This window comes from Tyto alba, unplaced genomic scaffold, assembly GCF_018691265.1.
Source record: "Tyto alba isolate M040663 unplaced genomic scaffold, T.alba_DEE_v4.0 Super-Scaffold_41, whole genome shotgun sequence".
NCBI lineage: Eukaryota > Metazoa > Chordata > Aves > Strigiformes > Tytonidae > Tyto > Tyto alba.
The window spans coordinates 14158701-14180631 of record NW_024881317.1 but is presented as its reverse complement, the minus strand read 5'-3'; the positions used below and the strand labels follow the sequence as shown (position 1 = coordinate 14180631).

General features: G+C 58.4%; 1 protein-coding gene across 1 annotated transcript in view; it reads left to right on the top strand.

Annotated features, from left to right (window-relative positions):
• The first annotated feature begins 5870 nt into the window (after positions 1–5870).
• The window catches only part of ONECUT1 (one cut homeobox 1), a 22891-nt gene continuing 6830 nt past the window's right edge, over positions 5871–21931 (top strand). The window contains exon 1 of the mRNA XM_032983039.2: positions 5871–7116. Within this exon, the coding sequence (XP_032838930.2) occupies positions 6036–7116 (1081 nt within the window). The 5' untranslated portion in view covers positions 5871–6035. The remainder of the gene's footprint in view (positions 7117–21931) is intronic.

Sequence of the window (21931 nt, the reverse complement as noted above, 5' to 3'; positions counted from 1 at the left end):
GCCCTAATTGATACCTCGGGGCCACGTGCTGCCTGCGCGGGCAGGAGCGCGGCCGGGCCGCGGGCAGGGCCGCGCCGGCGGGGCGGTAAAAGCGCCTTTCCCTAAATAATAAACCAGATTAATAGCGTTCGCTGAAGCGCTATTGATCTCTGCCGTGTCACCGTCCGCGGCCGTGCGCGTACGCGAACGCGCAGTCCCGGCTGTCCCCGCAGCGGCGGCTGGCGCGGGGCACGGGGGGCGCCGAGGCGTGTCCGTGGGGGCGAGGGGCGGCGGGGCGGGCGGGACCCCCCGCGCCTCTCCCGGGGCCGGCCGGCTGCGGGCGGCAGAGCCGGGGCGGCCACGGCTCGACGGCAGGTCCTACCCCGCCGACACACGCGTGTCGTGGGCGGCGGCTCCAGGCCCTGTGTGCTCCCCTCCCTCCAGTTACACTTAACTCTGCCCCGGCGGAGCAGCGGGGCCCGCCCGTGTCGCGGGGGAGATTTCCGCGGGCCGGGCTGACGGTGGGGTCCCCGAGGAGCGGGTCCTTCGCACCCCGCGGGGAGTTTTCCTGCCGAGTTTCCTCCCAGGGCATCCTCGCAGGATCTGAAGCACGGGGGTGCAGACCGCCGCGGCCGTCACCGCGTGGGTTACGCGTGGGTTGCGCGTGGATCACACATCCCCCACCAGGGCCGGGGGGCCGCCCCGCTGGGGGGCAGCGCCGGGCCGGTCCCAGCCTGCCTCCGAGGAGGCGGCAGTGTAGAGTTCAAACGCATCAAACTATCAGAAGTCATTTATCCGGTTTCATAAATAATGTCCTTATTATCTCCAGCCCCCTTAATTCATGCTCCTGTCCGCATGATTGCGGGGTTTCAGCAGATAAAAAGTTTATAAGTTGGTCGGGTTCTTGTTTTCCTTTTTCCATCATTAACATCATTAATATAAGCTATCAATAACCCTGTCGTTTGGAGCATAGCTTCACATTATTGATCTGCGCAGCTATTCATCTCTGCCATAGAAGACACGGAATAATTTTCGCATTACAGTAGCTTGGATTTGCTTTTAATTCATATTTAAAGCTGCAACTGGCTCTGTGGAGCTCTCTGCGAAAGACTAGAGGCGCCTAATTAATAATAAGTTAGAAACGAAGGAAGGCACCAGCGGATAAATAATTAATACAGACATCTCTGTCTCTTTGAATATTGCTACTTTAAAAATTTAGACTTACCAGGGCCATACTGTAAGTCTGCAAGTTATATTGAGGAGATGATTTAAGAAAGCTATTTTTTTTTCCTGAAATACAATGCTAAATTATTTACGGTGTTTTGCAATCTTCCCTAAGTCCCTTCATTAACAAGCGCTGCGGTTTGCTCCGGGGGGTGCGGGAGAGCGCGGCTGCAGAGAGGGGCCGCGGCGGCTGGGCCGGGGCAGCGCTCCGCAGCCCGCGGGGCTGTCTCGGTGCCCGCTCCGCGCCCCGCGGCCCCGGCGCGGGCAGGGACCCGGCCGGGGGAACCCGAGGGGGGTCTCCTCGGGGGGAGCCCCGCTCCCTCGGGCTGCCTGGCAGGCCGGGGAGCGAGCCCGCTCCCCGCGCTGCCTCCGCCCGGGCTGCCTGCGGCTCCCGTCGGGCAGGAGCCTGGCTCCGAGGCGAGGGCTGCGGGGGGAGCGGGGCCCCGGCCCCCCCACCCCGGGCGGGCGCCCGCAGCGAGCCCCCGCCGCCCCCTCCCCGCCGCAGCTTCCCCTGAAAGCCGGGCCCTCCCCCGCCTGCCCCGGCCGGTGCAGCCCTCTTTTCTCTGCCTGCCCCCGACAGATGTATGTGTTTTTGTCACCAAGCAAGTTTCCAAGAAGCTCGACAGGGGAAAGTCTGGAAAAGTTAATCCCCCCCGGCAGCTGTTGGCTTTGGGAGCCATCGAGCGTCACCTTTGACACGCTCCCCCGTGCGAGGGGACCCGGGTGCCGCAAGCTGTCACCGCGCAGGAGGCGCGGGAGAGCCGCGCAGGGACGGGAGGGCGCGGGCGGCGGCAGCGCGCACACACGCGATTTCAACATGAATTTTTAAAAAATTTTTAAAATCCTAAAAGGAAAAGAATCATCCAAATTCAACCCCCATCTCTTTCCGATCCGCTCCAGCGTGTTGCGAGCGCTGCCCCGCGCTGCCCCGGGCCGGGCCGCCCCGTCCGGGCGGGCCTCGGTGCCGCGCGGTGTTTGCTGGCGTCAGGCGGGAGATTACGGCCGTTTCATGGTGTCATTATCTCGGATTTAAAAAGCACACACACGCAACGCAATTCAAACAAGCAAAGTTGCGTTTTAAGTCCGTTCCGAGTATCTGCTGATCAAATAAAGACTTAAGGGCGGTAACGATTATTCTGTTAAATATATGGTACTTGACTGCACAAGCAGTCATTGATTAGCGCACCGAACTGATCTCCCGCGCTCCCCCCTCCCGGCGGGGCGGGAGGCTCCGCGGGGGGACCGTGCCGGGGTGCGCGCCGAGGGGACCCGCGGCCGGGCACCCCCGACGGCCGGGACCAGGGCCGGTGTGCCGGCCTCGCCTGCCCACTCGCGGGCCCCTGCGAGCCCGCCGGGGGGGCCCGGGGCACCCTGCGGCCGCGCCGGGCCCGGGTGCCGTCGGGGAACCGCGGCACCGCCCGTCCTACGCCCCCGCGCAGTCCTCTGCACCGGCGGCTTTTGCGTACCAGGGCCGCTTCATGGTGGGGATCCCCCCCAAAAAAGAGTAATGGAAAAAAAAAAATGTTTTAGAAGAAAAGACGCACGTGGGAATGGGGGAGGATGGGGGAGGTGGGTGAGAATCTATGGCCTCTTTTTTCTAAGGTTAGAAATTGAGCCCCGACCGAGGCCGGCGTGTCACAGGACTCTCCAAATTGTTTGGGGTTGGTTTTATGCTCCTTTCTTAAAGAAAAATTTGATGCTGTAATTTCCTACAAACTCGACTGAGTAACCTCTATTCGCTATGATGCTTGCTTTAGTGACTAATAGCCAACGGCGTGGAGATGATTTTTTTTTTTTAATTAAACTGTAAATTGTGTACAGATATTGATAATCGAGAAGCTGACAAGGTTTCGATTAGATCGTGACAGCACCTCGCATTGGCCTGGGAAACAATCACAGCCGTTCACTTCGGCCTCGAAATGCTCTCGATAATTTTGTTTTATTTTATCCTAAACATTTCTTGAGATCATCGACTACGTTTCGGGTCTATTTTTTTCTTTTTTCGCAGATACACCTTTCCTTACCTATTCCTCGCTTTAAGAAATGGAGACGCTGTTAACGTTAACATTACAAAATTCGGAGAGGTGCATAAGCGTTTAGAGATGGGGGAGTGACTGGAGAGGTAGGAACCGTGCGGGATCTGTGTATCTTTTAGCGCGAAATAAAATATGGAGGAGCTTCGTGCACCCAGGGAAAATGGACGGAGGTGAGTAACGGATGTCTTTCGGAGACGTGGTTCAGCGGCGCTGAATTCTTACAAATATGTGTGCATGTCTGTTCCTTGCAGGAAATAAATAAACCCGCTGTGGAATTCTGAATTTATAGGGGGAAAAAAGCTCACGATACTCGCTTGCAGGGCCGTACACGCAACATGCTTAGCAGAGAGTTGTGATTTCAAAGTTTCCTGCCAGCCTGCCCGGCGTCTGGGGCTGTTTTTAGCTCACCGTGCTCACGCACACACACAGACACGCACACAGCCCGTGCACACGCAGCCACGCACACGAACACGGCCGGTCCCGGGCAGCAGCCCTCGTACCGGGCTCGCAGGAAACGCTCCCCCGTGAGCACCCCACGGGGAACCGCGACATGCGGCGGTGCCTGGGCGAGAGGCCGGCGGCGGGGCGGCCGCGGTGCCCGCGGGCGTTGTGCCAGGGGCGGGCAGGGCAGCGGGGCCAGGCCTGGCTCCGGCGGCCGCGCTCCCCACCAAGGCCCCTCCGCGCCCCCCGGCTCGGTCGCTGCTGCGCTGCTTCGGGCTCAGGGCACGGGGACGAGGGGTCTGGCAGCCTCCCGGGGCCTGTGCAGCCGCGGGGCCCCGCGGGCTCCACAGCAGTGCGTTCCCCTTCGTCCTGGGGGGAAACCTCGGCAGGCCCTGGCCATAAAGTTAGGGCATTAGGGCCGAGAGAAATAACCCCAGGGCTGACTTTCAGCTCGCTCCCGGGGTGACTCTTGCCCTAGGAGCGGCTCCGGTCTCCGCTCCTGCGCTCTGCATCCCCCGTAGGGCTGGTGGCCCGCTGGCAGCGGACTCCTGGCTCTCACCAGGGAAGGAGCCGCGGAGCTTTGGGCAGGGCGAGGGGCGGGTGACGGGCCCCCGTTACAGCCCCCCTGCAGGGATCGTGCCGGGGAGCTGCGGAGCGAGGCGGTGTGCCCCCGCTTCGCATCCCGCCGGCGGGGACTTTGCCAGGGCAGGTGCTCCAGCCCAGTCCCCCCCCCCCCTCCGTGGAAAAGACGCCCGGCTCCTGGGGTGAGCCCCACCGCGGCGAGGACCTCCTTGCTGTCCCCGGGCCCCTCCGGGGCTTGGGAGCCAGGCGGCTCCGCGGGGTGCCCCGCAGCTCCCGCGGGCCCCGACGGCGGATAGGGGGGCAGCGGCGGCGGGCGGGGGCCAGGCGGGGTGGCCTTTGTGCGCTGCCGGCCCGGGGCCTCCCGGCTGCGGCCCCGCGGCTCTCCCGCGGCGCGCCTCGGCTCGCCCCGTCCCTCCCGCGGCTCGGAGCCGCGCACACGCTGCACTCTGCCCGGCGTGGTTCGTTATTGTTAATGGGCGAACAATAGGCACATCTGCCCTTTCTTCCAGCATAAAGACACCTTAGCTAACGAGGGGGGCTGGCGGGTGGGCTCGCTTTTTCTTTCTCCTCCTCCTCCTTTTCTTTCTTTTGGGGGAAAAAATAAAAGAAAACCAGCGGCATGCCCGGCTGCTGGGCGCCTCGGGACATATGCTTGCCTTGCACCGCCGGGCACGGCCCCCGGGCCCCTCGGGGTCCCCGACGGGGGCTGGAGGGGGGGGTGTCCCTCCCCACCGCATTGCCTGGAATCCTGGGAGGGGACGGGACACGGGGCTGTGGACGGCACAAGAGCTTGCGGGGGGCGTGAGCTGAGGTACAGGGGGACACCCCGGCTGGACCGGGTCGCGGCGCCGTGGGGCTCCCGGAGCCCATCCCCAGGCCGGGTAACGGGAAGTTTCCCGGTAGGGCAGCGCAGAGGAGCGATCCCCGGGCCGGCGGGCTCATGGGGGCCTGCGACTGTGGGACACCGCGGGGGGATGTGCTGCGGGGGTGCGGGGGGACACGGCGAGCAAGGCCCGCGGGCGCCGCGGGGCAGGGCGGTCTCACCCCCGGAAGCTCACCGCGAGGTGAGGAGGCTCCGCGCTCACGGAAAACGCGGAGTCACCGAAGGGGCGGGGCGGGGCGGGCCTCCCTAATACCCGGGATCGGCCCGCCCGGCAGAGGCGGGGTGCGGGGCGGCCCTTTGTGCCCGCCGGGGGCGGGAGGAGCGGGGGGACGGAGGGGTGGCGCTAGGACCCGGGGCGCCGCCGCGGGACGGCCCCGCACCGACAGCTCTGGGCGCCGCCGCGCGGAGCTCGCCTCCTTAATAGGGGCGGTGACGTCAAGGGGGGCGGGGGCGGGGCGGGGCCGGCGCGCGCATGCGCCGGGCCGGCGGCCGCGCCGCTGCAGCAGCGGAGCGGTGCCCGAACGGCGGAGCGCAGAGAGAGCCATGGCTAGGGATGGCGAGGGACGCGGGCAGACACCCGCCGCGGCTGCGGAGCCTGGCCTGAGGGAGCGGCGGCCCTAGAACCCACCCCACGGCGACATCCGACAGCAGGGAAAAAAAAACCCGAATAAATAAATTACCGGGGAAAAAAAAAAAAAAAAGGAAAAAAAAAATAAAAAAAAAGAAAAGCCACCAGCCCGGCAGCAGCAGCAGCACCGCCAGCAGCCCGCAGCGCCCGCCCGCCGCCGCCGGCCCGCGGGAGGAACCGGCCCGCGGCCGCCGCGAAGAGCTCCGGGACGCCCCGCCGCCCACCAGATAGATGTGCGGTCCAGCCGCCCGCACGGCCGACGATGAACGCGCAGCTGGCGATGGAGAACATCGGCGATCTGCACGGGGTGAGCCATGAGCCGGTGCCCGCCGCCGCCGACCTGATGAGCGGCAGCCCCCACCACCGGAGCGCCGTGGCCCACCGCGGCAGTCACCTGCCGGCCCACCCGCGCTCCATGGGCATGGCGTCCATCCTCGACGGCGGCGACTACCACCACCACCACCGGCCGCCCGACCACGCGCTGACGGGCCCCCTGCACCCCACCATGACCATGGCCTGCGAGACACCCCCCGGCATGAGCATGAGCAGCACCTACACCACGTTAACCCCTCTTCAGCCTCTACCTCCCATCTCGACGGTCTCGGACAAGTTCCCGCACCACCACCACCACCATCACCACCACCACCACCCCCACCAGCGGATACCGGGCAACGTGAGCGGCAGCTTCACGCTCATGCGGGACGAGCGGGGTCTGGCATCTATGAACAATCTCTACACCCCCTACCATAAGGATGTTACCGGCATGGGGCAAAGCCTCTCTCCGTTGTCTGGATCGGGCCTGGGGAGCATCCACAACTCCCAGCAAGGGCTGCCCCACTACGCTCACCCCAGTGCCACCATGCCCGCCGAGAAAATGCTCACCCCAAACGGATTTGAAGCCCACCACCCAGCCATGTTAGCCAGGCATGGCGACCAACACCTCACCCCCACCTCCGCTGGCATGGTGCCTATCAACGGGATCCCACACCACCCCCATGCCCACTTGAACGCCCAGAGCCACGGGCAGATCCTGGGCTCTGCCAGGGAGCAAAACCCTTCTGTAACTGGTTCGCAGGTCAACAGTGGAAGTAATTCAGGGCAAATGGAAGAAATCAATACCAAAGAAGTAGCTCAGAGGATCACCACCGAGCTCAAGCGGTACAGCATCCCCCAGGCTATCTTCGCCCAGAGGGTGCTGTGCCGCTCTCAAGGGACCCTCTCGGACCTGCTGAGGAACCCCAAGCCCTGGAGCAAGCTCAAATCCGGCCGGGAGACCTTCCGCAGGATGTGGAAGTGGCTCCAGGAGCCGGAGTTTCAGCGGATGTCTGCTCTGCGGCTGGCAGGTGAGCCCGCTGCGGGGCGGTCGGGGCACAGCGGCGGCGGGGCTGGGGCCCCGGGCCTGGCCAGGCCGCCCCGCTCCCTGCCTGGCCCTGAAAAGCGGCCCCGGCCCCCCCCCCCCCCTCCCCGCCCCCTCCGCCGCTCCGTTTCTCTCCTCTCCCCGCTCTCTCTCCCGGCTCCGCGCAGCGGCACCGTCCAGCTCCTCCGCGCCGCGCTCCCGGCTGCCAGACAAAGCCGAGCCGGGGCTCGGGCTGCGCACTGCGGCGCCCCGGCTTTCCCCGTTATCCCGGGCGGGGCGCACCCGCCGGGCTCGCCTGTCGCCGGCGGGACGGCACCCGGCGTGCCCGGTAACGGGGCGCCGCCGACCCCCGCACCGGCCGCCGGCAGCGCTGCCCTTGCGCGGGCAGGGCGAGGCGGAAACTGGCGGCTGTCTGAGCGACCGCGCAGCACCGCGCAGCGCCGGTCCCGGCCGTGAGGTCGGTACGCGGGGCCCCGCGCGGTGCACCGCACGGCCGGGACCGGACCGGCCCCCGGCCGGGGGTGCGGGGGAGCCCCGGTAACGCGCCGCCGAGAGGAGCCAGAGCGCTGCTTTGTGCTGGGGTCGGCGGGCTCCGGGCGCAGCGCCCGGCGGGGCTCGGGGCCGCGCTAGTTCCGCGTCCCGCCGGTTGGGTGAAGTGTGCCGGGACAGGGCTTTCCAGCAAACCGTGCCGGCCCGGCGTGGGAGCGGTGGGTGGCTCCCTCAGAAATGATGTCGGCTAAAATGGTTAGATTTTTTTTTTTTTTTAAAACTAGTTGTAATTATCATTAGGCCGTGGTGTTTGAATTTCGCGTGGATGCCTCTGCATGAGACACGCAGTCCGTGTCGTGTCTCCGCGCTGCTCCCAGAGCCTCAAAACCTCTCGGCGTTTGCGGGCTCGGTGCTCCCGGATCGTCCGCCCGCAGGTTGTCGTCCCGTTGGGTACCCGTCCCCTCCGCCAGCCTGCCCTCCCAGTGCAGAGCCCGGCTTTAATATGCCGTGAGTGAGGGTTTGTTAATTAAGTGGTAGGTCTCCATTAATTTGTCCCTGGAGAACGCGAGACAGTCAATCCGAGCTGGAGCTGGGGTCACTGATCCGTTTCACAGACAAAAATAAGGGAAGGGCCAAACCCTTCTCCTTTCAAAGGCACAAACGGTGCTGCGCTTTCGACTACCACGACGGTGGGAATTGGGAACCGCTTCCCGACCGTGCGGGGACCCGGCTGGGCCGCCACCGCGCTCCCTGCCTGGCTCCAGCCAGCCTCCTCGTTTCCGAAGCCCAAGGCAGCGGAGGGAAGGGCCCGCCGCCGGCCCTTCCGCCCTGCCGTGCCGGCCCTGCGGTGCACGCCGGCGGGAGGACGTTGCTCTCTTTGGCTTCCACCCCTGCGGAGTCAGTTTCAAAGGTCTGAGCTCTGAGAAAATGCCCTTTCCGCCTTCCCTTCCTCAACAACCACCCCACCCGGAGAAAACCCTCGTCTTGCTGGTGCTACCCAGGAGAGGAGGATGGAGATCGCGTCTCCAATATTCCCATAACGATTGCCGAGACGAACTTCCTTCGATTTGGAGCGTATTTTTACGACAATCGGGTCGACCTGAATCTCCGCTCATTTGCATAGATCGATACTGGAAACAACCCCTCGCTCCCGAGCCTGCTGGCATCCCCCGCCCGGCGCTGCCGGCCGGGCAGCTCCGCCCGCCCCGGTGCGGGCCCGGCCGGGAGGGAGGCGGCAGCTCCCCGCGGCGCGGCCGCGCTCCGCTCAGCTGCCGCGTCCGGAGAGACCCATTGTTCGCCTCTGCCCCCAGACCGCCCCTTCCCGCAGCCGCCGCTCGCACAAACGGATCCCGGTAATCCCGTTAGAGAGACAAAGCCTCATTATCCCGCCTATCCCTTTCCGATGAAACCCGAAAGCTGGCACCTCACAGAAACCGCCTCCCCGGGGCGAAACTGGGCTCGTGGGGCGCGGGGTCCCCGCGTCCCACGCAGCCGGTGGGGGGGGTGCCCCCGCGTCCCCCGCAGCCGCGGGGCTCCCCCCGCGCCGCCGGGGCCTTCGCCCGGCGCTGCCCCGCCTGGGCGCCGGCAGCCCCCTGGCACGTGGTCGTTTGCATAACGCCGCGTCCCAGCCAATGGGGGGCGGCCCCCCGCCACCCCCGCCCCGCCCCGCGCAGGCGGCGCGCTGCTGCGCGCCCCTCCGCGCTGCCCGTCCTGCGCTGCAGGCAATCCGCTGTAAATGCATCAAGGATCGATTTTATTTTGTGCAGGTTCTAAATGTGTGATGATCTTACTAAGTGGTAAAAATCTGCCCCGATTGATATTGATGTATGAACATCAATTCAAAATATCATAAATTACTCCAGCCGACGCAAATTAAATTTCATGTCCAAATTATAACTCACTCCCGGGCATTTAGAGAATTATCAGGTAGATAAATACCCAGAGCGCAGCCCTCGCTGCCTTCATTTCTTCCCTTTCCGATTTCCTGCAGGCAGCAGCCGGGAGGCGGTAAGCGGGATGGAGCCTGCTTATTTTAGGCCTCACGGTCTTGCCCAGCACTTTATCTTGAGTATTTGCCCCTTCCAGCCATCCCTGGGGGATTCCTACCTCCCAGATTACAGAAGCTCCGACAAATAGAGGAAAAATTGGTAGTTACATGGAAGCAGGATTGAGGTCTTGACACTTCCTGGGCTGTCTCTTGAAATGTAAGCAGAACTGCTAATTGCAAAGCTGACCTCTTCCAGCCTCCATCTTATTCATCCCATCTTCTCCTCTCTGTTCTCTTTTCCTTTGTCTGTCCCCCTCTCTCTCCCCGTCTATCACTGAATATTTATCTATTTGGCCGTTTCTCCGTTAGTTAGTCTTCCCTTCCTCCCCCCGCCTTTCCTGACATTTGGAAGGGCAGCAAAGGGATACCAAAAATAATAAATACAATTCAAAGGCAACACACAGCCCTTCTGCAGCCTGCTGAGATTTAAGGATTAATTTATTTCACGTTATTTTCGAATGGGGAGGGCGGGAGGAAATAGGGGGGGATAAAGAAGGCAAAAGCCCACTCGTCTTGTTCGGGAAAAAATAATCTGCTTCGAGCCGTTTGTTACTAGAAGCGCGTCTGCCTGAAGGCCGGCGGCCGGCCCCGCGCAGGCTGCGCGCTTCAGAGCGAGGGAAGCGCCCGCGGAAGAAATGCGGCAAATAAAGGTTTCGGGAACGGCCGAGAGGGGTGTAAGGGACCCCGGAGGCCCCCTTTCATCTGCTACAGGAGGGATCCGCTTTTCCGGGGTGCACCCTCCGAGCGAGCTCGTCCCGAAGGGGCCCCTCCACCGCGGCTTTCCGACCGGGTTTCCCGAGCACGTCCCGGGCGGCGGGGCCGTGGGGGAGCCGCGCTTGCCCGGGCGGATGCGGGAGGGCCGGCCCGTCCCTCCAGTGCCGCTCGATATTTGCCTGCGACGTGGTTGTTATTTTTCATAGTTGCATCTCTTTTTCTCCCCTCCTCTTTTTTTCTTTCTCCCTCCCAGTGTGAATCCCGGCTCAGCTGAAGCCTCGGGAAGGCGGCGAGAAATTCTCGCCAAATTAACTGTAAAGAAATCGATAGAGTAATCAGAGCGTTTTCCACATTAAATATGAACTCTAATGAACGCCGTTTGCACCTCTCGCCCCGCCGGCCGCCCCAGCGTGCGCCGGGGAAGGTCGATGCCGCCCCGGCCCACAGGCGCCCGGCCCCCGTTGCCTCATTAGGTCCTGCTTAATATTTACCCGGCGGGGACTTTGCATAAACTCATTTGCATCGGGGAGGCGGAGGGCATCGGCCGGGGGCTTCACCGCCGACACCCCGAGCGCTGCCCGGGGCCGCGGGAAGGGCCCTGCCCCTCCCCGCCCTGCGGGCCGCCCGGACGCCGTGGGGACGGCCGCGGGCCCGGCTCCGCGCACCGTGGGCACTGACAGCGGCCTCTCCGCGGCTGCCGGCGCGGTGCTGGGGCCGAGGCAAGGTGGCCCGGCCCGGTGGGACCGGAGGGCGGGAGGGCAGCCCCACAGCCCGCCCCCGGCACGATCGTGCCGCGCTGGGAGCCGAGCTTGTTTGCCGGCCGTGTCCTTGCGGCGGGATTGATTTACAGCCGCTCGCACACAGCCGCGTTTGCCCTTCGTTAATGTTTGCCCGGCGGGAGGAGGAGGAGCGGGGCCGGGCAGCGGCGACCCGCGTTCCTCCGCACCGGGCAGGGCCCGCCCCGCGGAGCCCCCGCCCCCGTAGCTCGGCCCGTGCTTGTTTGTTCGTTTGTTTGCTTGTTTTAATTAGCCGCCGCGTGGCGGGGAGGTGCCGAAGGGGGCCCCTGCCCCGCTCACCCCCTCGCTGCCGTTTAGATAAAACAGCCTCAGGACGGGGCCGCTCCCCGCCGCGGGCACCGCCGGGGCCGCCCGGCCGGGCTGTGGGTGCGCTGCCGGCCCCGACCCCCCGCGTCTGCCCGCCCCGACCGGCCAGGGCCACCGAGCCGCCCGCAGCACGCCCCCCCCCCCGCCCTCCCCGCGTCGCCCCGCGGTTCCCGGGGGCTCTGCGCCATCTACTGACCGCCGGAGGGCGGGAGCCGGCCCAGCCGGCCCGGGCACCCCGCCCGCACCGGGCGCGGGGCAGCGGGCAGCAGCGGCGGCTCGACTGAGCTCTGCGGGCGGGGATGCATCCCGGGTGGGAGCCCTGCCCCGTACCCGGTCTCTCTCCGCCCGCGGGCGCCCCGATTCCCGGGGGCGAGCGCGGGCGGCGCGGCCGGGCCCGGCGTCAGCACCGCGGACAGCTACCGGGGCACGGCCGGGCCCGCTCCGCTCCGCTCCCGCTCCCGCCTGGCCCCTCCCCCGGGAGGGCCCCGCGGCGCACCGCGGTTGCAGCTTTTGGCACGACACCGGGGCGAAGCCAGGCCTCCTGTTTCGGGGACGAGGCCGCCCGCAGCCCAGCCGCGGGGGGGTTGCCGAGCCGCCCCACGGCCGCCGGTTCCGACGGGGAGCAGCGCCGCAGCCGGTACGCGCAACGGCAGTCAGGGCTGCGCTGTGCTGTGCTCGGGGGCGCGGGGGCGACTCGGCCCCCGGCCGGGCGGCGCGTCCCGGGGGGAGCTGGTTTGGGGGTGGGGGAGAGGCCGGGGGGGAGAAGAGCCCCCCCCAGCACTGCAGCTGTGCGTGACCCTGCCCCGCACCCTCAAGCCGGCGGGGCCGGGATGCCCCGGGGGGAGAGGAGAGATGCGCGGCACCGGGACTGTGCCCACCGCGGGTGCCACCGGTGGGGAGCCCGGGCGCTTCCGGGGCTCCGGCTGGGTGCTGGCGTCTGTGATCTGCCCTCTGCACAACCGGCAAGGGGCGGGACGGCTAGATGGAGGCAAAACTCCCTGGAAATGCACAGGCCGGGGGTGCATCGGTGTCCGTGTTTGCATGTAGCGCCACTAACGCAAAGCTCATGCCCTGCCTCGGGCAGCCTTTGCCTGTCCTCTGTGTAGCAGAAGGATCCCCATAACCTCCACCCATGAGACAAGTTCGTTTCGAGGGAGAACTAAGGTGACTCTTAAGCGCAGGAGCTATTGCTGAAGTGCTGGTGACTTTAACCTGAAGACCACAGGCATCGAGGGGAGTTTTTCCTGAGGACCGAGCGGGGACCTAGCATGGCATCACGTCGGGTACTTTCATGATCAAATCGATAAATGTTGATTCGCATTTCAATCATTAATCTATCTGGATAAATCATATACTGACAGAGAAGCGACTGATGCTTACTGACGTTCTTCGGAAATGCAGCTTACTTGAGCCATTTTGCTTAAGAGGAAGTCAGTTTTATGATGTTGAAAGAGTAATTTATAGGAACAATTTATTAGCTCAACAGTAGTTTTGATTTTTTCTCATTTTAGGATGATAGGAAGTCTCAGTGGTAACATTTTATGTACAGCCCGAATGGCAATTAAAACGCAATGGATTGCTGTTTCGCAGGTGTGTGAGCGGCATCACAAGCTGCTGCAGACCGTGTAACGGTGGCATTGGCGTGTGCAAGCACTTTCTGGTGGACCATTAGAAATGCTACTACTTCAAATAGCTAAAAATATTAAGTTGGATGACATGGGGGCCTCTTCCTTACCGACTTTGATGCAGAAGCTGCTGCAGTGAACCCACTCTAAGGTTATGGATATTTTGAAGGTACAGCAATACCGCATGCATTGCTACGTGCATCCCAGACGTGTTGGTAAGAAGTTACTCACAGGTGCTGCGACTAGTGCAGGCAAATCTCCTGCAGCCCTCCCCCTGCAGAGGCAGGCTGCAACACTGCAGCCCCACAAAATGGAGGGACTTCTTTATGTCATCACTGCCGTATTTCTCATTCATTTGAGATGTTTCACGTTTCGTTTGAGATCTTGCTGTTTTGAATATATTGTCAGAATCGACTGAGGGCTTAAAAAACAGGAGCAGGGGAAGTGGGAACAGGCAGGTGGGTCCTTGAGAAAGGAGCCTGAGAAGCTGGCCGGGTTCTTAAGTAAATCTGATGACCCTTAATGTCTCGGTGAAGGTTTTGCAATGGATCGTGTCACTTCCATCGCTCAGAAACTCAGCTTTCGGCGGCTGCAGCAGAGCCCCGGGCTGGAGCAGCAGCAAGAGGCGGGATAACCCGGTCTAAGGCCGAGCCCTTTACCCGAACACCCCGGGCCCGCCGCGTTAGCCAAGGTCGGCGACAGAGTGCGGGCGCGGAGCTCAGCGGCGTGCTGGGTCGGACGGGGGAGCGCCGGGACGGGCTGCGGGACCGGGGGCGCCGGGCGGGGCGGGGCTCGGGGGCGGGGCTAAAAGGGGCGGGGCTCCAGGGGCGGGGCGGGGCGGAGCAGCCGCTCCCTGGCTGCGCGGCGCGGCGCGGAGCGGAGCGGAGCGGGCTGAGGCGCGGAGCGGGCGGCGCCGCCGCTGCTGCTGCTGCTCAGGTTGCGGGGTGCGGAGCGTACGGTGTTTCCTGGCGGAGCGGTGCGGAGCGGAGCGAAGCGGGCGGCGGTCTCCGGCTGGGCGGCGCGGAGCGGAGAGGTGCGGTGCGGTACCGAGCGGCGCAGAGCGGGCGGCGCTCCCCGGCTGGGCGACGCGGAGCAGCGCGGGCGCGGAGCGGCGGAGCGCGGTGCGGTGCGGTGCGGTGCGCGCCCCCTCAGCGCGGGGCGGCGGCGGGGAGCGGGCGCCACCCAGGGGCCGGGGGCTGCCTGCGCCGGTGCGGAGCGGGGGGGCGGGGTGCGCCAGGGAGAGCTAACGCGATTAAAATATTGATGTAGTCGCAAAAATCGTTCATTAAGGCAATTTAATCTTTGCTATTAAATGTCCTTTCAATTCATTGGGGGTAATTAAGATGCAGTTAAAGTGATTAAATTCTAATTACTTATGCTAGACAAAGAAATATTTGTCACAGTAATATGGTTAACTAAAGACCCAGCTAAAGAAATTTAACATTTGCTTTAAATGATATCACAAGAAAGCCGGGTGCTTTCCCCTGATTGATCCGCTTAGCAACATATTCTGTAATGGTGATGTCAGCTCGCTCAGGTGGTTACAGATCCATCAGCACTGTAAGTTTGTGTAAACCCCAGAATCCTAAACTGTTGAGTCAGCGCTCCTTAGTGAGATTCACTTTATTATTCCAGGGGCAACAAATTAAGGTCACTCATTTTAATACAGTGCACAGGAGTGAGAGGTTTACCATTCAGTCTCAGCTGGGATCTGTATGTTAGCAGGCTGACGTAATTCCATGAGCTTCCCATAAAGGCACATATTTTTATCTCCTTTCATGTTATGAAACAACAAATAAAGGAGTATTGCCTGGGCTTGATGGCAGAGATATAAGATACAGATCAAATGACCTCAGAGTAGATGGACACACCTGCACTCTAAATAAGCATGCTTACAAATCTCTGGAGAGACAAGTGCAAAATGCTGAATGATGCCAGGAGTAATAAGAAATAATTTAGTGTGGGTTCAGACATTTCAGAATATCCCACACCCTCTTCAGTTGAAAGGGGAAAGTTTTGGGGAGCAACCAATGTACCATGTCACCCATGTAGGCTTTCACCACTGGCATGTGAACGGCTGTATCCCGCAGTGGGTTGAAGGTTTTGGGAATGCTCTTTGCAGCAGCGGTGCTGGCCGCTACCCGCGGCAGCGGGCGCACATGCCCGCGGGCTTCCCGGAGGCGCAGCAGTGCTGTCTCACACCGCACCTTTCTGGAGGGATCCCGTCTCCCAGGCAGCTCCGAAGTGGCGGGGCAGTGACACACGGGATGGCACAGGGCAGGGGACCACTCGGACATATCCGAGTGCCTGGCACACCGCAGCTGCGGTTATTTGTCCACGCCAAGCAGATTGGCTTGCTTTTAGTTCACATGGTGAAGTCTGCCCTCAGGTAGCATCTGGCTTATAGGCTCCTTATCTTGTTCTCATATTCCCCCAAATATGAAGCTTTTGAGAATTAGGAAAGACCTGACATCCGTGCGTCTCTGCATGCTCCAGAGGTGTTATTCACGTGATAAGGATGGAGCATATCACATTTTATTATATATTATCATCACCAGGAATTTACTTTCAGCTACTTGCTTCCACTGAGCTGTTGCAGCCAGGGTGATTAGGACTGTCACTGATGGCCAAAGTCCTTAAGCAGTTTCAACTTCCTATGAAAATCCTGCTGTCTTTTCCACCCAAAGGTAGAGCCTCCTTTGAAAGAATATCCTCTAGGATGTTCTCTAGCCAGTGAGGAGAAGTGAAGAGTTTTCACTCTAAAAATGTTATTGGATACTTTGCGATGTTTTGAAACTAGAAGCAGGTGCTTTACAAAGAGATTCCCAGGGTCTTAGCATGCACAGTTCAGACTGTAACTGAGGCAGGTCCCAGCCTTTATAGACTTGACATGATAGAGATTAGAAAATACATATAAGGAGAGAATTCTGAAAGAGTTTTCTATGTCTCTTAAGAAATGTCCTGTACAGTTGAGGTTGGGATGGCTAAAAGACTAAGCTTTGCAAGAAGAGGGCAAAAAAATGATCATCACAAAACTTTTGAGAACTCTCTCAAGTCAGTCTCAATTATGTCTCTTACCCCTCCTATGGCACATGCAGAAATGCAGGGCTTTTGTCGGCACTTCTTCGAGCTGGGATGCATCATTTCTCAGGGTTTTCCCACTCACGGGAAGGGTGACTGCTCTGAACCCACAGCAACAAAGCTGTTGGCTAGTAAACACCCCATTTCTTTCCTGGGAATCTCAACTGGAGTCTTTGAGAGAAGCATAAGGCACTTGTTTTTCTCTCCTACCTGTCTGAAGCAAATATAATGCTCATGAATAGTAAGGGTGAGACGGTCCTCAAAACTAAAACAGTCCAATGAGGGTGATGGTGAAGACCCCAGAGCTCAGTGCTGAGTTTACTTTCTGATGTGATCAACCAGAAAGTGCCTCCTCAGGCAAGACAGAGCTGAGTCCACTGTCATGAGAGATCCCCAATCCCCTTTGTTCCCCAGAATGAACATTCCAGCTACAAAATGGGTTCCTACAGATTCCTTCTGTCTGTAGCGTCCAGCTCAACGTTCCAGCCATGGCACTAATTGGTGTCAAATAATGTGTCAAATGTGATGGAAATTAGTGTGGTGTGAACTTGTTCATGGGGACCTGAACCAAGGCCACTGCCTCATCTTGTACAGGACACTCGATGGCCATCAAATAATAATGGCTTGTGACCAGGTCAGCAGTGACCTGGGCCAGAGCTGGAAATGTGACCTGTCACCTCAGGGTGAAAGGCCCCATGTCCCATCGCTGGTGGCCAGCACAAGGTTTCCCCTCCATGTCAACCAGACTCTGAATTCCGCATGGCTGGAGATGTTATCATGTGTGTGTGTCCCTGTTACTGGTCTGGACCTGCTCTGGGTACAAACAGAGGGAAAAAGGGCTCCCTGTAAGCAGAGACTCACTGTGTGTCTTGGCTTCCTCCTCCATGGGGTGAGAAGACTCATGCCAAGGCTCTGGTGGGACTGTGCCCTTCCCTTCCAAGAGGAGCTGTAATGCTGTGCTGTTGCTGTGAGCTTGGGCAGGCATGCTCCTCTCCTGCTGCCCTGTGCCCCTCCTCCCTTTCTAGCCTCTTTTTTGGTCAAAAACCTGATCGTGGCCATTGTGTGTGCCTGTCCTGGAGCTATGGGAACTGCTGTGGGCAGCTGGTGAGCGGTGTGACCCTTTGGAGCACACGGCCGCTGCCTCAGCCTGTCAGTGTGCGTGTAAGGGCACAGATCCCTCGGTGCCAGGCCTGAAACCCCATAAATCCACCTTCTTCTTCCTCATCATCTGCCACTTCTCCATCCTGTGTCTGAGAGCGCGTGCTCAGCGACGGCAACGTGGTGAGCCACGAGCTGAGCAATGCCTCTCACAGTGAGAGTGGTCATCTGCCTTCACAGCTAGCCATGGGGCTTGGCATGGGGTTTGGCCAGGTAGGATTTTCTGTTGTCTATCCCTCTGCTCCAGTGCCAGTTTCCCAGAAAAGCAGCCATCAGAACTTGTAGTGGTATTTTATTACGTGCCCAAAACAAACCAGCAGAAAGCAGGTTTATTGAGAGTAATACTGGTTTCGTTCTTTGCTTCTGTTTTTTAGAAAGGAAAATTCATGTTTGACAGATGCAGCTAGGCACATGTGTACATACCAAGTGGTCCTGAAAATTGATTTATGGTAATCAGGGCTTTTTCTTTAGATTTTAAAAAGAGATCCACCCTCTAGGGATGAAAGACTAGATCAAGCGTCACGGTTAACACCTGAGCTTACTGTAATCTTGACTTTTAAACTGACAGAACAATGTAGTTCACATCACAGGTGGGCGTAATATCCTCTTCGCTATCTCAACCTAAAGATGCAATTAGTGCGTTTCCACAGGGGACATGATCCTGCTTCACCTGCGGCAGAACAGGACTGATCCCACTGTGCAGCTCGTAGCTGGGCCGGCTGGGCGCCGCAGAAAAGCGGCAATAGGTGGTGGAGCTGCAGTGGTGAGACCCCCGTTCTGCACCACGCACAGGCAACCAGGCCTCAGTGAGAGGTACAGACCATACAAGGTTTGGCAAGTTAACTCGGCCAAATCCCTTGGGCAACTTAGCAGGAACAAAGGGAGACAAAAATAGATTGATGGACGGTATCAGGAGAATTGCAAGTGTCAAAAATATCTGTTGCTCGGGGCAGAGGAAGATGGAAGTGACTGGAAGAGGCCAAAGTTCAGCAGTGGATTTATAAGGCTCCTTCTGGTACTAATAATATTACACTGTCCGCTGTCATATCTGCACGTGAGTTGCCAGAGTCAGAGTGACTCTTTCTTTATCTATCCTCTGCTTTGCTTTTTTCTTAGCTAGGCTTTCTTAAGGCTTTTTCAAAAGGCATCACCGGGAGCATCGCTCGGCTGAGGCTGCCCAGAGACAAAGAGTACGGCTGTCAGCAGTGGGGAGTGAGGGCAGCGTGCAAGCAGGCATGCCATGGGAGGGGTGCACGCCTCTGGGGAGCACAACACCCCACAAAGCACCTGTACTGCGGGAGAGGGTCGCTTACAGTGCGCTCGGGCAGGGGCACATGAAGGACATCAGTGTAAATGATTTCTATTATCTTCCGCTACATAAAATAAAGTCCAGATGAAGGCGTGTGACAAATGGTTTTGAAGACAGGCTCTGGTATTTTCCCAGAAAAGGTTTCAGCCGGTGTCTCTGGAGTCTCTGACTTTAGTGGCCACCCTTGCTTTGCTTTGGGGAGCAGCCGGCCCGAGCAGGCGCAGCCGCTCTGCCTGAGCGTGGCCTGGGCTGAGCGCAGGCTGCTGGCACCGGGCTGCACGGCCCCGCTCTGCCAGCCCTCGCACTGTGAGCTGGCCCGGCTCTGTGCCGGCTCTGGGTAGACTCTCATGTTGGAGCAGATTTTATCCCGTGGTGTACATTTGTTCTCTGGCAAGATGAAAGCTACAATTTATTATTAAAATTGATTGGCTCCAGTGCAGGGAAAACGATCGTAAGGAAACCCTATTACGGTTTTTCATTATCACCATTATTTATTTTTAAGTGCTATTAATATTCCTGAGTCTGGACAAGGCAGAAGATGAGAGGTGGTATCCAACCCTGCTGCTCACAACCCAAGGCCTGGCAGTACTGTGTGCAAGGGCTCTTTGGACAGTTAAGCATATTGGAAAGTTTTTGCCCTCAATCTTCCTCTGGCGAATGCTAATGGGAGTAGAGCTGAAAAGGAAACAACTTTGGCATTGCTTGAAAATTACCTGGATTTTGAAGGTGTTCCCAGTTTCCCCCATGTGCAAAAAGGCTCTGCCAGCAACACTGGACAGAGACAGGACCAGTGTGCAGCTCGGCAGGCACTGGGGCTACAGGAAGACCCAGAGGCCAAACTGGGCTTGGCTGGGCTGCTCTCCTCGGGGCAACGGCTACCCCAGTTTTACCTGCTGGGCCGGGCCGTGCCCAGCGAGGACTGAGCCTGTTGTGTGGGTCTTTGTGTCTCAGATAAAGTCCCAAATTGCAACTGAGTCAGTGTCTCGCTCTCTCTGAACCAATACATCACTAGTCCTTAATTCAAAGTAGAAGAACTCCAACTTGGACGTGAGGATGAGAACTGTCTTATTTCATCGGCTAAACTACAGCACATCTTCACCTGTTCCCACTGTTGTGGACAAAGCCTTAGGAAACCAATAATGCTGCATGATAGTTTGTTAAAAAAATAAAGACCACGCTGGCCTGCAGGAGGAAGGGATGGCTCCCAGCTTCTCCAGGGAACACCATGGGAACCTCAACACTCACCTTCTGATGGGCTTGGCTGAAATGCAGTTTTAGTCGCAAAATACTAAAATTGGCTTCTTTGTATCATAGACTGGACAGGACTTACCCAGCAATGAGTACTTTTTTCTTACCTCTGTGCTGTTACTAACAGTAACTATGAGGTCTATGATACAACTGAAGTTGAAGAACAAGGTATGTTGTAGCTCTTGGGTCATAGTCTAAGGAAATGGTTATTCAGGAACATTACATTTCAGGAGATGAGCACAAGCTCAGGAAAACTACATGTTAAGCAAGTTAGTTTCACAATAGACAGTTGTTTTTTGGTTATTCTCTATGATTTCAGAGAACTCATGTACTAGTTTGTGATTGAAACCCCAGAGGTTTACAACACTACTTGCACTAGCTTTGTATCTACTGCTGCGGCTGTCATTTGTGATGTGATGATTCCCACTCAAGCATCGCACAGTGCTAACTCAGATCATGCTATTTCTGTTGTCACGATTTTGTGACAAACAATGATCTGGACAGAGTATCCAGGTGAAAGCTGGAATTTGTGTAGTCTTTGAAAAAGGAAGGTGTAAAGCAGCATGAGCAGAAATTAAGTGTTAGGCACATCAAACATTACCTGGGTTTGGTTTGTCTCCTTTTCTGCATGAGCCCGTGAGCAGGGGCAGAGCCAGAGCTGGAGGCTCAGGTTGATACAGAGTGGAGCTTCTGAGGCTGCTTTCATGGCAACTTCAGATTGTCAAATGACTAGACATGTATAAAAGACTGAGATGCTGTTGATATCTTCTTTGCTCCTCATTCCTAATATTTGTCAGTAAATAACAGACTATTCATGCAAAAGTATTTTTATCCCTTGAGTTCTCAGTGTTGGCTTTCAATGGGGATGCAGAATTATTTCAATAGGCACTGATCTGCACGGTGAATTTGGCAGCTTGTCTTCAGTGGGTGTTCACTTGCATGAGGAAACCTGTTTTTCAGCCCAGAAGCTTCACAGTGTTTTAGAGGTCAGGATGTAACTTCAAAGCACTCTTCAAAGGTTTTCAGATAAAAATAACTGTAGAAGGTATGAGTTTGGCATCCCAGTCCATTTGATTGATGTGTCATTGCTCAGGAAAGAATGTATGGCTGGAATATATATTCTTAGGGAGCTCTTCAAAAGCTTCTCCTCAGATGGGGCTGAGACGCCGGTGTCTTGGTCCCTGCCTGCCCGGGCCAGCAGAAGGTGCCTTTGCATCTCCTGCATCTTGCTGTCTGATCTGTGCAGTTGCTATTTCTCCAAGTACAAAAGGTGGATGACTATTTTTATACCTCCCTCGAGCGACTAAACCCTCATGCCAAGGCTGGCTCTCGGTAGCAATAAAAGACGTAGAAAGGACCTTCTGAAAAATAATTTGCTGGGTTTATTCCAATAAGTGTGGAATAGGTGGAGACTGCACAAAATTCTTCATATAATCAGCACTGATCTCCACAGAAATCAGGACTAGACAGGCACATAGACAGAACATCCATATTACCTTCAGAAATACATCTCTAAATCAGCGTTAAAGGACATTGTTAGAGAAAAAAGGGGAAACAGACAACTTCAGACTCTTTGAAAGTGAGACAGAACAATCTGTCCTCCCAAGCAAACCTTTATCTTAGGGAAATGCTAACAAGATGAGCTGGCAGACAGTCAAAGGCTGGCAGGAGTAGAGGAGGGGGGAACCGGGAGTCGCCTTCCCATCCCTTCAGATCCTGACTGGCAGGTGATCTGCAAGGCAGACTTCAAATTGCAAGCGTCCTTTAATAATGTAGAGCAAAATAATGTTCTGAAAGGGAAAGAAGGGATGATAGATAGGTGATACTCTGTAAAGCAAGATTTAATATACCATTGTTCTTTACGTCAAAACATGGTTCATTTTGTTCAGAATACATAATCATCTGGCCAGTAAGACTGTAGTTGAATCCTGGTTTCTCCCAGTTTCTTATTTCTCAGCCCATAAAAGGCTATAGGAATGGATTGACAACAAATAAAGAGGGTAAAAAAGGTGGGCAATGTTGACTTT